The following is a 14,562-nucleotide window of genomic DNA, read 5'->3' as shown; positions in this document are numbered from 1 at the left end:
GTTAGGGCCTGTTGAAAATCGCCCAAAAATTTGGATTTTTTTTTTGATCCTTTAATTTTTTCCATTAGTGTAATATAAAATGTTTATTCTGTTTTGTTAAATAAAGAAAATAATATATAGTATATTTAAGTATGCATTCAGATATTTTTTCAATAACTAGATAAGTAAATGAGTGTTTTACGAATATTGATAAAAATGTCTTTGAACTATTCTGTATTTTGTTTTTTACTTTATATTATGATGTATTTTCGTATTTTACAAATATTATTGTCACTTGGCTAGTGCCTCGACATAAATAAAATTATCAATTAAATACTCTCTTTTTCTCTTTCGCTTTAACATACACACACACATATATATATATATATATATATATATATATATATATATATATATATCAAAAGTTTCAAATTTCATAGGGCGTTCGATAAAATTTTACTGATTTTACATGAATATTTAGAAATTCTATACTTAACTTAGCAGTCACATCATGTCATTAGTTAAATATATTTTTATTTATACAATTTTAAACTATTATTTTATAAATATAATTTATGGTAAAGAAGATGTTTGTAATTTAATTGAAGAAAAATCACCTCATATGCGTCTTAAAAGACATCTTTTTTGTAATTATGATTCAAACGTTCGTCCCACAAATAACTTATCAAAAAATAAAACGTCTATTAAAATAATAGTGATTCCAAAACTAATTGAATTTGTGAGTATCTGTAGTTATTAATTTTATTTTTCATGAAATACATCATTTTCAACTTCAATCTATAATTTAAATATTAGGATGACTCTTCAAATGTTATGAAATTACATTGCTGGATGTATATGGTGAGTATACAACATAACATAAAAATACTCAATTTAAAATTTGTATTCTAAAAATTAAAAAAATTTAAAAACAAAATAATAATTTTTTCAACTTGATTACTATTATATATTTATGAAACTAATAAAATTTAAGCAAATGGTTATTTTAGCATTATTTATATGCCGATTTAAATTCTAATAGGTGTGGAAAGATATTAATTTGCAATGGAAACCAGAAGAATTTGATGGAATTGATGACTTGTATATTCCAAGTTATGAACTTTGGACACCCGACATCACTGTTGTTAATTCGTAAGAATTTTTTATTTCAATTTATTTATTTAAAAAAATTTTTTTATTTATAATGTTTAGTGTTCATGTAAATTAAAAAAAAAATATTATTTGAAATTACAAAAATCATTTTATTGTTAGACTATTTACTTTTTAAATTTTATATTGCAATGTTTTGGCAATTATTGATAATACACTAAGAAAAATAATTTGCAATTACAATAAAATATATTTATTATTATAGATATTAAATAGTGACAGTTAAATATTTTATTTAATCAAGTAAACAATCTTATCTGATTTATAAGATTTAGTCAAATTAAATATACATATTACATATAAATATATATATTAGACTGATTCAAAAAAATTGACTATTTTTTTTTTAAATTATACGGAAAATATTGTTTGAGATGACGGAAAAAAAATACTGTTAAAGTTTGAGCTCTTAATATTAATTTTAACACTGCCTCATCGCAATTTTCGATTTCCCATTCAAATAACATCGGAAAAATTTTTTTTAAAGCTTGAAATCTTATCACTCACTAACGAATCAATGTATCGGAAAAGTCAATGAACATTTTCCTTGAAAATTGAACGCTCTACAAAAAAGGTCATCTATCATTTTTTGATAAATTTAATTTTTCAAAAGTTATTCGTGGTCAAAGCTGGATTCATAGTAAATTTTAGTATTACCCTTATAGGAAGAAACAATAGGCCCAAGCCTGGCCGAGGCTTGGCGCAAGACTTATTAACTTTGGGGAAAGCTTGAAATCCAAGCTTGGCCCAAGTCTGTCTAAGCATCGAAATGATAACACCCAGCCAAGCTTGAATGACAGTGTTGTGCCAAGACTGCATGTTAGTATTGGCCCAATAACCAATGCCAGTATTGTGCCAAGATTTCATCCAAGTATTGGCCCAATATCGAGAGCCAGTATTGCGCCAAGACTGTTGCTAAATAAGCACCTATGCTTATTAAAAATAAATTAAAAAAAAAAAATATTAGTAGACATGTGCGTGATGGTAACATATGGAAATAAATTTGTACACAGAGAAATCAGGTGGATCGATGAAACTAATTTTTTTTTTGCATTTGCTGGGTCTCGAACCTGGTCCTTCATGACTGCTAGGCAAGCGTCTTATCCACTAGGCTGTTACGCTATTTACAGAAGGCAGGGGTTTTTAGGTACCATTTGTTATTTAGACTCGTAAACCAAGGCTTGTCACTTGTATAATGGCTGAACCTTGTCCCAAGACTGGCAAACCAAGGCTTGTCACTTGAGCATTGGCTGAACCTTGTCCCAAGACTGGCAAACCAAGGCTTGTCACTGGAGCATTGGCTGAACCTTGTTTCAAGACTGGCAAACCGAGGCTTGTCACTTGAGTATTGGCTGAATTTTGGCCCAAGACTGGCAAACCAAGGCTTGTCACTTGAGTATTGGCTGAACCTTGTCCCAAGACTGGCAAACCAAGACTCGTCACTTGAACGTTGGTCGGATCTCGGACCAACCTTGGGAGGCCGAGCCTCGGTAGCCCAGTATTGTGCCAAGACTGGCCCCGTTGTCAATATTTTTTTTCCTACAAGGGTACTTGACTTTTTCGGCGAAACTTGCAGACTTATCTTAAAATGTTATAGTGCTTTTATTGTAGATCATTTCAATTCCTACAACTTATTTCCAATAAAATTTTCTAAATTTCCAAAAGCTCTTTAGTTACAGTCGAGTACCCGTCATAAGCGTCCCCCTAATAAGCCTCTTCCCCTCAATCAGCTGTAACTGAGACGAAACAGCTTCCCCCACTTAACCACTCTTTCTCGTTTTGTGCCAGACTACCCTTAAAGTATTAGCCTCCGTTAAAAGTATTGAAAAGCAACTGTCTTTTTATAGATATAAATAAGCAAACTAACAATAATCCGTAAGATTATGCAATCAGATGAAATTTTTTATCATTATTATAATTATTATTGATTAAGAATATAAAAAAACAAACAAGTTAACACGGAGAATTTTCTATTTTTATTTTGCACCGACTCATTAAATTAAGATTAAATAAAATATAATTCATTCATTATGATTATAGTCATACATGACATGCAGAGCATCTCTTACAACTGAAAAATCTAATAGAGTTTTAACATTAGGATTTTCATGATTATTATCATCCCTGATTAAAAAAATGTATTTGACAGGATTAAAAAGGATTAAAATTTTAATACCCGAGTCAAAATTAAAAAACTAGATTCAGCCTCCAAATTCTACTCGAGGGTAAGGAGGCTGAAATTAGTTTTTTAGATAAGCCCAAGCTGTACAACGAAACCTTAATTTCAGCCTAAACTTGGTATTTTTGTCCGCTTTTACCAAGCTTAGGCTGAAATTAGTATTACAGAACCCTAAAATGACCCTCCAAAGCCTACAATTTGAATCAGGTGCGGGGAAAGAAGGGAAAGGAGAAGGAATGGAAATCAAAATGGCTGCCGGGAGGGGGAAAAATTTAAAATTTTTAAATTATTTTTTTATTTATTAATTATAATTTTCAGAAATTTGAACAAAATATAACTAAAATTATCAAATTACTTTAGAAAGAGAAGACGCGAAAATTGAGCCATTTCTGTATTTTTTTTTTTTTTTTTGATGATGCATCAGATTTTCGATCATATTAATTTCTAACCGAGTAGAAATTTTTAATTTAGGGAAAAAACGCTATAAATATCAACCGAACGCACACGATTCAGTGGGATTCGAACCCGGGACCTAACGAACGAAAGACCGACGCTTTAACGACTAGGCTACGCTACCGACAGTGACTGCTAAGTTTACTTGTGCTATATGAGATTGTAAGAATAACTCACTTTTGAAAATTTCTTATTTTTTTTTCGTGTGCTATATAATCCTGCGTGTAAGTAATTGTGATATGTGTAATTTTGGTTATATAGTTATGTATAAAATTATTTAAAAAATATATAGGCTCTATAGATGGCCATGTACCCCCATGAAAAAAATTTATAGAAAAAATATATTTTTCATATTCAAAAATGTATTAAAAATATATCTTAGAATATATAAAAAATACATGTATAAAAATATATTTGTAAATATAACAAAAATATAGGTATGATGAGATAAAAAAATATATTCGTAATATATTTTAAATTTATAAAAAATATAATTATCAAAATATCAAAAAATTATATAAAAATATGTTTTTCTGTTAATCAACAACATAGAAAAAGAAATATAAAAAGTTTATGTAAAAAACATATTTTTTATATGTTTTTCCTTACATTGTTGATCAACAATTGTAGATTGACGAAATTCTATGTTCCATGAAATCGTAAAATTAACCTACTTATACTCTTAGTAGGCTGAAGTACCGAAAAATAGGGTTTTAAAGCGATCTTAGGTTTTGGAGGTTGAAAATATTATTCTAAAACACGAATTTCGGCCTCCATACCCTATTTTGAGTATAGTGAGGGTCAAAATAGTATTTCACATTCAGCGGTAGGTACAACATCAAAAGAAATGAGGTTTTTGAGGCTCGAATTAGTGTTTTAATTTTGACTCGGGTACTTTCAAATCCTGCTAAATACTGTAAATCCTTTTTCAAAATTCACGATTAATCATATTAAATACTTTTTAATACTAAAATGATCGAAAGGAATAGAAGGATTTGAAAGGATTTAACTAGCATTTAAAATTTCTTATGCTACCGAATACTTTTTAATCCTGAAATAATGTTTTTATTTCGTTATCTTTTTAGGATATAAAAGGATTCAACCAGTATTTAAAATTTTTAATGCTATCGAATACTTTTTAATCCTGAAATAAAGTTCTTATTTCAATATCTGTTTAGGATATAAAAGGACTCAACAAGCATTTGAAATTTATAATGCTACCGAATACTTTTTAATCCTGAAATAATTTTTTTATTTCATAACCTTTTTAGGATATAGAAGGATTTCACCAGTATTTAAAATTTCTTATGCTACCGAATACTTTTTAATCCTGAAATAATGTTTTTATTTCGTTATCTTTTTAGGATATAAAAGGATTCAACTAGCATTTAAAATTTCTAATGCTACCGAATACTTTTTAATCCTGAAATAATTTTTTTATTTCATTACCTTTTTAGGATATAAACGGATTTAACCAGTATTTGAAATTCTTAATGCTATTGAATACTTTTTAATCTTGAAATAATGTTTTCATTCCGTTATCTTTTTAGGATATAAACGAATTTAATCAGTATTTGAAATTTCTAATGCTACCGAATACTTAGTAATCCTTAAATAATTTTTTTATTTAATTATCTTTTTAGGATATAGAAGGATTTAACTAGTGTTTGAAATTTCTAATGCTACCAAATACTTTTTAATCCTGAAATAATGTTTTTATTTCATAACCTTTTTAGGATATAGAAGGATTGAACCAGTATTTAAAATTTCTTATGCTACCGAATACTTTTTAATCCTGAAATAATTTTTACATTTCGTTATCTTTTTAGGATTTAAATGAATTTAACTAGTATTTGAAATTTCTACTGCTATTGAATACTTTTTAATCCTGAAATAATGTTTTTATTTCATTATCTTTTTAGGATATGAAAGGATTCAACTAGCATTTAAAATTTCTAATGCTACCGAATACTTTTTAATCCTGAAATAATTTTTTTAGGATTAAAAAGTATTTGAAAGTATTTAACAGTTTAAATCATTTCAAATCCTGTTAAATCATGTTTTTAGGATTAAATAGTATTTAACAGAATTAAAAAATTTGAATCATGTTAAATCCTTCTGAATCATATTTTCGGGATTCGATAGCATTCATAAGGATATAAATTTTTTTAATCCTGTCAAATACTTTTGTTTAATCAGGGATAAGTATTAGTAGCCAAATCTATCATATCTAAGTTGACAGTCTTTTAGCGTTTCTCCACACCAGCTTTAACTGTAGTTTATGTTACAAAAAGTTACAAAAACGTTTGACAACGTTAAGACAACACAAAGAAATGAAGCAGGCTTATACGGGACGTCGAGCGACAAATCTAACCGCGCGGGAGTGGGGATGCTCAAATTCCACGAAAAATTTCTCCTGCGTCCCCTAGGCTGGGCTTATGACGGGTACCCCTGGTCAAAAATAAAACTTGGCTTAGACTTGGTCGTCTTAAATCGTGACTAAGTTAGACGACCAAGTCTAAACCACCCGATGAAAAAAGATTTTGTCTGATCATATATATGTTCATATATATGATCATATATGATTATGTATAATCATATATGAAGTTATATATAATCATGCATGATTATATATGGGGTCATATATAATTATATATGACCCCATACATCATTAGATCTGATCATACCTGGCTGTTATAAGCCCATATATAATCATTCATAAGTCTATATATGATCAGTTCTGATAAAAAAATTCTATGTCGATTACAGAGCTAGCTCATTAAAAAATTCGATTTTCCCATTTAAATAACACGGGAAAAATTTTTTTTTTTAGCTTTAAGTATTTTTAACTCTTTAACAAATCAATTGATCGAATAGACTAATACATAATTTGTAGGAAATTGAACGCTCTACAAAAAAGGTCTCTTATCTTTTTTCGATAAGTCCATCTGTTAAAAAGTTATTGGAGCTCGAAGTAAAGTTGCAGATCTTTTTACTTTTCCGGCGAAACTATTAGACTTATCACAAAATGTTGTAGGATCTTTTTTGTTGACAATTTTATTTTCTACAAATTATTATCAGTAAATTTTTTTCAAAGTCCGCATTGTTTTCTATTTATTTTCATTTTAATTTCAAGCTCTTAAAAAAGTGGTTCTGATCGATTTCAAGAGCTCGACATTAAAATGGAAATAACTAGAAAACAATGCGGAATTTGAAAAAACTTTACTAACAATAATTTGTAGAGAATAAAATTGGCAACAAAAAAGATCCTACAACATTTTGTGATAAGTCTGATAGTTTCGCCGGAAAAGTAAAAAGATCTGCAACTTTACTTCGAACTCCAATAACTTTTTAACAGATGGACTTATCGAAAAAAGATAAGAGACCTGTTTTGTAGAGCGTTCAATTTCCTACAAATTATGTATTAGTCTATTCGATCAATTGATTTGTTAAAGAGTTAAAAATACTTAAAGCTAAAAAAAAAAATTTTTCCCGTGTTATTTAAATGGGAAAATCGAATTTTTCAATGAGCTAGCTCTGTAATCGACATAGAATTTTTTTTCTTGCGCGAAAATTTTTTTTCTGTGTGTAACTATGATTTTTTCCACATGCACTTAAAAAAAAAAAAAAATGTTGCTCCAAAATGACGCACCCTAAATTATATATACACTTATCCAAAAAATACAGCCTTCCAAAAATCACTAAAAAATTTATAAAATTTTCTTGTTCCTTTAATTTTTTAGATAAGTGTATGTATATATATTAGGGTGATTCATTTTAGACCAACATTTTTTTTTTTCAAGTCCCACTCAAAAATCTTGTAGCACATGAAAAATGAAAAATTCTCACAAAATTTGAGCTCTTAATTTCAATTTTTAGAGGTCTCTCAACGAATTTTTAGTTTTTCCATTTAAATAACACGGGAAAACTTTTTTTTTTAATTTTTTGCTTCCGCATCTCATCAAGAAATTTTTTTTATGAAATATCATGCTGACGTTCTTATAGTAGACTAAAAGCTCTGCAAAAAAGTTCATTGAGTCGAGTCTGTAAGTGCAATATCTCCATTATAATTCCCGTTACAAATTGTGATTTTTGTGGGAATTCGATTTTAATGCACTTAGAAACGAAACTATTGGTGATAGACAAAAAGATTAAATGGCAATTTCGTAGGTTATTCAATACTCTAAAATAATGCCTCCATGAATATCTCTGTACCACCAATAGTTTAGCCTCCAGACGCTCTCAAAGTCCAATTTTTTTTAAAAATATGCTTTTAATGCACTTAGAAACGAAACTAATGGTGATAGACGAAAAGTTTAAATGGCAATTTTGTAGGTTATTCAATACTCTAAAATAATGCCCCCATGAATATCTCTGTACCACCAATAGTTTAGCCTCCAGACGCTCTCAAAGTCCAATTTTTTTCAAAAATATGCTTTTAATGCACTTAAAAACGAAACTAATGGTGATAGACAAAAAGTTTAAATGAAAATTTTGTAGGTTATTTAATACTCTAAAATAATGCCATTATTAATATCTCGGTACCACTAATCGTTTAGCCTCCAGACGCTTCAAGGTCCAATATTTTTCAAAAATATGCTTTTAACGCACTTAGAAACGAAACTAATGGTAATAGACAAAAAGTTTAAATGACAATTTTGTCGGTTATTCAATACTCTAAAATAATGTCATTATGACTATCTCTGTACCATCAATAGTTTAGCTTCCAGACGCTCTTAAACTTAAAATTCTCTCGGAATATATTGCGCAAAACAAAATTTTTCGATATATAATAATAATTTATAATAATTACTTTAATTATTTAAAAATATACTATAATAATAAACAAAAGTATTTTATTTTGGTGAATGTGTACAGAAAATATCAAACTTCTGTTTAGAGTCACTTATTATTTTAACTTATGAGCAATTACCTGATTAAAAACTCCGATTGAATCTGATTGAAACACAATCAGAATTCTATCAGTTTCAATCGGAAACGAATTTTCAATCAGAAATCTTCGGGAGCGTTCGGGGTCTCCGATTGACTTTCAATCGGACTCAATCGGATTCAATCGGAAAAATTTTTTTTTATTTTCTGATTGAACTATTTGAATCAGATTCAATCAGAGTCAATCGGAAAAAAATCGAGAGATAAATTATTATTTTCCGAATGAATCCGATTAAAACTGATTGAAATATTTCAATCGGATTCAATCGGAAAATAATCGAAAATTCTAATTATTTTTTTCCAAACCAAAATAAAATATTTTTGTTTATTATTATAGTATACTTTTAAATAATTTAAGTAATTATTATACTTGCGAAAAAATTTTGTTTTGCGCAATATATTCCAAGAGAATTTTAAGTTTAAGAGCGTCTGGAAGCTAAACTATTGCTGGAACAGAGAAAGTCATAATGGCATTATTTTAGAGTATTGAATAACCGACAAAATTGTCATTTAAACTTGTTGTCTATTACCATTAGTTTCGTTTCTAAGTGTGTTAAAAACATATTTTTGAAAAAAATTAGACCTTGAAGCGTCTGGAGGCTAAACTATTGGTGGTACAGAGATATTTTTGGGGGCATTATTTTAGAGTATTAAATAACCTACAAAATTTTCATTTAAACTTTTTGTCTATCACCATTAGTTTCGTTTTTAAGTGCATTAAAAGCATATTTTTGAAAAAAATTGGACTTTGAGAGCGTCTAAAGGCTAAACTATTGATGGTACAGAGATATTCATGGGGGCATTATTTTAGAGTATTGAATAACCTACAAAATTGCCATTTAAACTTTTTGTCTATCACCATTAGTTTCGTTTCTAAGTGCATTAAAAGCATATTTTTAAAAAAAATTGGACTTTGAGAGCGTCTGGAGGCTAAACTATTGGTGGTACAGAGATATTCATGGAGGCATTATTTTAGAGTATTGAATAACCTACGAAATTGCCATTTAAACTTTTTGTCTATCACCAATAGTTTCGTTTCTAAGTGCATTAAAATCGAATTCCCACAAAAATCACAATTTGTAACGGGAATTATAATGGAGATATTGCACTTACAGACTCGACTCAATGAACTTTTTTGCAGAGCATTTAGTCTACTATAAGAACGTCAGCATGATATTTAAAAAAAAAAATTTTTTGATGAGATGCGGAAGCAAAAAATTAAACAAAAAAGTTTTCCCGTGTTATTTAAATGGAAAAACTAAAAATTCGTTGAGAGACCTCTAAAAATTGAAATTAAGAGCTCAAATTTGCTGAGAATTTTTGATTTTTCATATGCTACAAGATGTTTGAGTGGGACTTGAAAAAAAAAAATGTTGGTCTAAAATGAATCACCCTAATATATATATATATATAAATTTGAATCAAAAAATGTTTATTTAATTCAATAAATTCATGTCTCTTCAGTTATTGTATTTAGTGGCATTGATGAATCATTTTTCTCAGTGTAATTAATCTTGTTAAATTAGAGGCATCGGAGATCAAGAAGTTGGAATTGCCTATACAAATTGTGTTCTTTCTTCTTCCGGAGAAGTCGTGTGTGTTCCAGCAGTTTGCTACTCGACTAGGTGCAAAATAGATCCAAAACATTGGCCATTTGATAAAAAATATTGTAGTTTCCAGTATTCATCTTGGTCACATAATAAAGATGAAGTAGAAATAAGTGCAGACAGTTTTCAACTTCAAATGATTCATTTTATACCAAATGCAGAATGGAAACTTGATCATTATGATATTGTACAAGTCCAAAAAAAGTCTAAATACATATCACAGTTAGAGTTTTCGGCTGTTAGCATCGATTTTCTCGTAGAACGTGAAAATAGTGTCCTTTGGCGAATTTTTGTCTCACCACTAATAGGTAAGTTTCCTATTTTTTAATTAATGAAAAAATTACTAATTTTTTTAATTTTTCCATATAAGAATTTAAAATTATATAAGGAAGGAAAGTTATTGATTTTTTAAAATGGAGTTCTTAATTGGTGTCGATTTTTTGAAGTCCTAAAAAACTATTTTGATTATTTTCAGGATAATGGTTGATAGTATGGGTGTGTGTGTGATTAATTATTTTATATCTCTAGAACAAATTAACCGGTTAAGATCGGACTTGTGGCATTTGGAAGCTCATCAAAATCAATGTTGCATGACAATTTAAGATTCACTAAATTTTGTAGATTCATAGTTCTTTTAAAAATGTAAAGTAAAAAATAAAATTTCTTTATAACTATTTGACTCATCAATTATAAACTTTCATTAGCTTCAAAGCTTAAAAAACTACGTTGAATATTCCAAGATTTATCTAAATCGGTTAACTTGTCCAAATGGTTTTTTGACCTAATAACCACTTTTGATTTTTGCAAGAATCATTTTTATCAATTTATAAGTTTGAGACATTGTCAATAAAAAATTTTTAAAATAACTATTCTTTTACGTTTTTTTTTTTTTTTTTTTTTAATTATTTCTAGTCCGGTTAAACATACTAAACCGGTTTATTTGTTTGAAAATAATCTAGAACGAAAATTTGATTACTTATTACTTGATTTTTTTAGATCTTTTCAAAAAACTGTTTTCGGGATTGAAGTTTACAAATATATATTGTATAATAGAATATCCCTCGCGGTTTTCATGATACGGTTTGAACACTGTATTAAAAGAGCATACACGTAGTCGATAACAAGTAGTTTTACCGTATTTATACGGTATGTTTGTGAAATTTAATTACGGTATTCCTACAGAGCTTATACTGCGTTTATACGAAGCTTATACGGCATTTCTACCGTATTAATACGTTATTTCTACCGTAATAATACGGTACTTCTACTGTATTAATACGGCATTTCTATAAGATTAATACTTAATGTATATGATATTAATACGAAATTTCTACCGTAACAATATGACATTGTTAGCGCAATAATACGGCATTTCTACTGAATTTATACGGCATTTCTACCGAGTTCACACAACAATTCTACTGATTTAATGAGGTGTTTATACGGAATTTATCCAGTACAAGGTAAAGAAAACTATATATAATTATTAATGATAAATGGCTCTATATAATTATTTATATTGCTTTACAATGTATTATGTCACTCGTATATTTTTAATCATATAGTAGAGATTCTATAGACTTTTGATTAAAATATTTTTGTTAAAGCTCAAGTTCAAATTCAGAGATAAATTATTTATAGAAACATTGATAATAAATATTTTTGTCATTATGTAATATAGGTTGTACTATATTACCATCAAAAAAGGTACTTATCACTCTATCAATTAACGGAGGAGTACCCGCGCCAGAATGGTCACAATTTCGGAATATAAGACTTCTGAAATAAGTTTCTTACCAGGGACACTACAAATCGTAGGCGCTTCCTAGTGGCGCGCACCGAACTATTCTCGCTGCTGCTGCCTAGCACCAGTGACTTCCCTCTCTTCCATATATATCTTTTCTCCCAAGAAATTTTTCTCTCGGTTTGAGTAACTTTTTTTTTTTTTTGGTTGGAGCATACGAAAATTCTTTTGTTAAACAAATAGTAATTATTCCAAGAAATTTTATTTTTTTCAAACAAAAAAATGCAATATTGCTACAATAACCTGGCACGGCTTTCTTCAATAAAATATCTCTTATTTTGAGAAATAAAAACTTTTAAAGCAATTAAAAATTTTTCGACTAAAGCATAAAAATTTGTTAACTTGAGGAAAAAAAATTTTGATTCAAAGTAAAGATTTCAAAATAATTATTTATTTGATGTAAAAAAATTTTTATTTTCCGAATCTTTAAAAAAAATTTTCTTGTATCAAGAATATTTTTCTTAGTTCAAGTTAACTGTATTTTCTGTGTAGAGAAACTAAAATTTAAAAGACGCGTGAAGGTTTTTATAATGTACAAATAAAGAACTTGATGAGCTAAAAAAAGACTTTTATGTCAAAATACCCATACGACATAAACACTGCAGTGTTTAGACATGTTTCAATTGAAGAATGTAATTTTTAATCATAAAATAATCCTAGTTATTAATATTGATCCTAAATGTATTTCAAAATTATCTGATGTTCTTGCGAATCATTACTACATAGAAAAAACAATTAACTCGAATCAAGAAAACAATTCCTGATTCAAGAAATTTTGTTTTAACGATTCGGAAAAGTAAAATTTTCTTGCACCAAGTAAATAATTATCTTGAAATTTTAATCTTGAATCAAAATTTTTTTTCCTCAAGTAAACATATTTTTATGTTTAAATTGAAAAATTTTTACTAGTTTCAAGAGTTTTTATTTGTTAATGAGAGAAATTTTTTTGAAAAAATTTTTTTGTGAACGTAAAAATGAACTAGTTCATTTTTACAGCTGTACTTTTTTATTGAAAAATTTAAAGCAGAACATAGTGAAGAGATGAGCCATTTAAGAATGCAAGTAGTAGTAAAACATATTGTATCTGTTATAGAATCTGAAGATTGTTTGTTAATAAAACTGAAAGATATGAAAAGTATTTTTCAGCCTGTAAGAGTGAGACGGCATAATCACTGTATAAATGCGGCATAACCACCATATTTATACCGCATAAATACCGTTTAAATACGGTGCGAACATTATATGAATACCGTGTAACCACTGTTTAAATGAGGTATAACAACCGTATAAATACGGTATAACCGACGTTTAAGTACAGCATAAAAACCATATAAATGGAGTATAATCATTGTACAAATACAGTATAGCGAGAGCGTAAATACGATATAAACACAGTATAAATACGGTACAGTCCCTATATAAATTTGGTATCAACACAATATATTTACGGTATTAATACGGTAATAAAATTTCACAAACATACCGCATTTATACCTAAGGTATACCGTAATAATACTTATACCCAAAAAATACTCGGAAAATACCGTAGAAATACCGTTATGGCAATTCCGCGAGGGAATTAAGCTTATTGAGCTCCAAGATAATAAGAAATTTCGGGGTTGACCCACAGAGACAACGGTTTTTCTGATTTTTTTTTTACTTTCAGTTGTAGTAACGATGACATTGACAACTACATGGCTTGATCCAGCATCAAATGAACGTCTTATAATTGCTTTTGTTAATTTTATAGTACATTTTATATGTTTGAGTCATCTCCATTGGCAACTATCATCTGCAATAGTTCCTAACATATGTAAATATATTTTCAATAATTTTATATTTTCAAAAATAACTTTACTTAAAAATAAATGTATTTTTCTTTATTACAGTAATGTTTTATCATAACTCAATGATTTTAGCGACGGTTGCTCTAATTTTAACATGTTTTTTACGAAAGCTCATTGTATTGAAAACTTCTCCACCTTTATGGATTTCTTCTACGATATCAAAAATTTTTGTAAATAAATATGGTCAGGTCCTGTTGCCACTTATTTTTGATCTGAAGGCATCAGCTAGAATTGTAGAAGATGGCGATGATAGTAGTGATCTTATTGATTCTGAGATTTCAAAAAAATCTAATTGGAATGACGTTATTATTTTTTTAGGCTGGATAACACTATTTTGTTTTATTTTTATTTATATTATTATGTTTGCGGTATTTATTCATGATTCCTAATTATAAAATTAATAGTTATTATAAAATAACATAATGTAAGTAATGTTGTCAATTTATGTTCATTTATTAAATTTTATTCTTTATTAAAAAGAAATAAAATAAAAAACTGGAATAATTATGAATGATGGATTTTAATGGTAATTAAAATATAAATCTATTGAATTCAACAATAATTTGAAGTCAT

At 28.1% G+C, this 14,562-nt stretch overlaps 1 protein-coding gene across 1 annotated transcript; it reads left to right on the top strand.

The window, feature by feature from the left end:
- The first annotated feature begins 472 nt into the window (after positions 1-472).
- On the top strand, positions 473-14,515 carry LOC130670160 (neuronal acetylcholine receptor subunit beta-2-like). Its single transcript, XM_057473387.1, has 6 exons — positions 473-718; positions 796-840; positions 1,022-1,131; positions 10,258-10,646; positions 13,809-13,955; positions 14,032-14,515. Exons 1-6 carry the CDS (start codon positions 491-493, stop codon positions 14,376-14,378), a joined length of 1,266 nt encoding a protein of 421 aa, XP_057329370.1. The 5' UTR covers positions 473-490; the 3' UTR covers positions 14,379-14,515.
- The last annotated feature ends 47 nt before the right edge of the window (positions 14,516-14,562 follow it).

This window comes from Microplitis mediator, chromosome 6, assembly GCF_029852145.1.
Source record: "Microplitis mediator isolate UGA2020A chromosome 6, iyMicMedi2.1, whole genome shotgun sequence".
Lineage (NCBI taxonomy): Eukaryota > Metazoa > Arthropoda > Insecta > Hymenoptera > Braconidae > Microplitis > Microplitis mediator.
This window is presented reverse-complemented; position numbering and strand designations above follow the sequence as displayed.

Bases quoted from the DNA above. Each gene is read 5' to 3' on its own strand.
- LOC130670160 (XM_057473387.1), top strand. From the start codon at position 491: ATGTCATTAGTTAAATATATTTTTATTTATACAATTTTAAACTATTAT. The intron at 10,647-13,808 runs GTAAGTTTCCTA...TTTTACTTTCAG, and splicing joins TTTTGTCTCACCACTAATAG to TTGTAGTAACGATGACATTG. The intron at 13,956-14,031 runs GTAAATATATTT...TCTTTATTACAG, and splicing joins TGCAATAGTTCCTAACATAT to TAATGTTTTATCATAACTCA.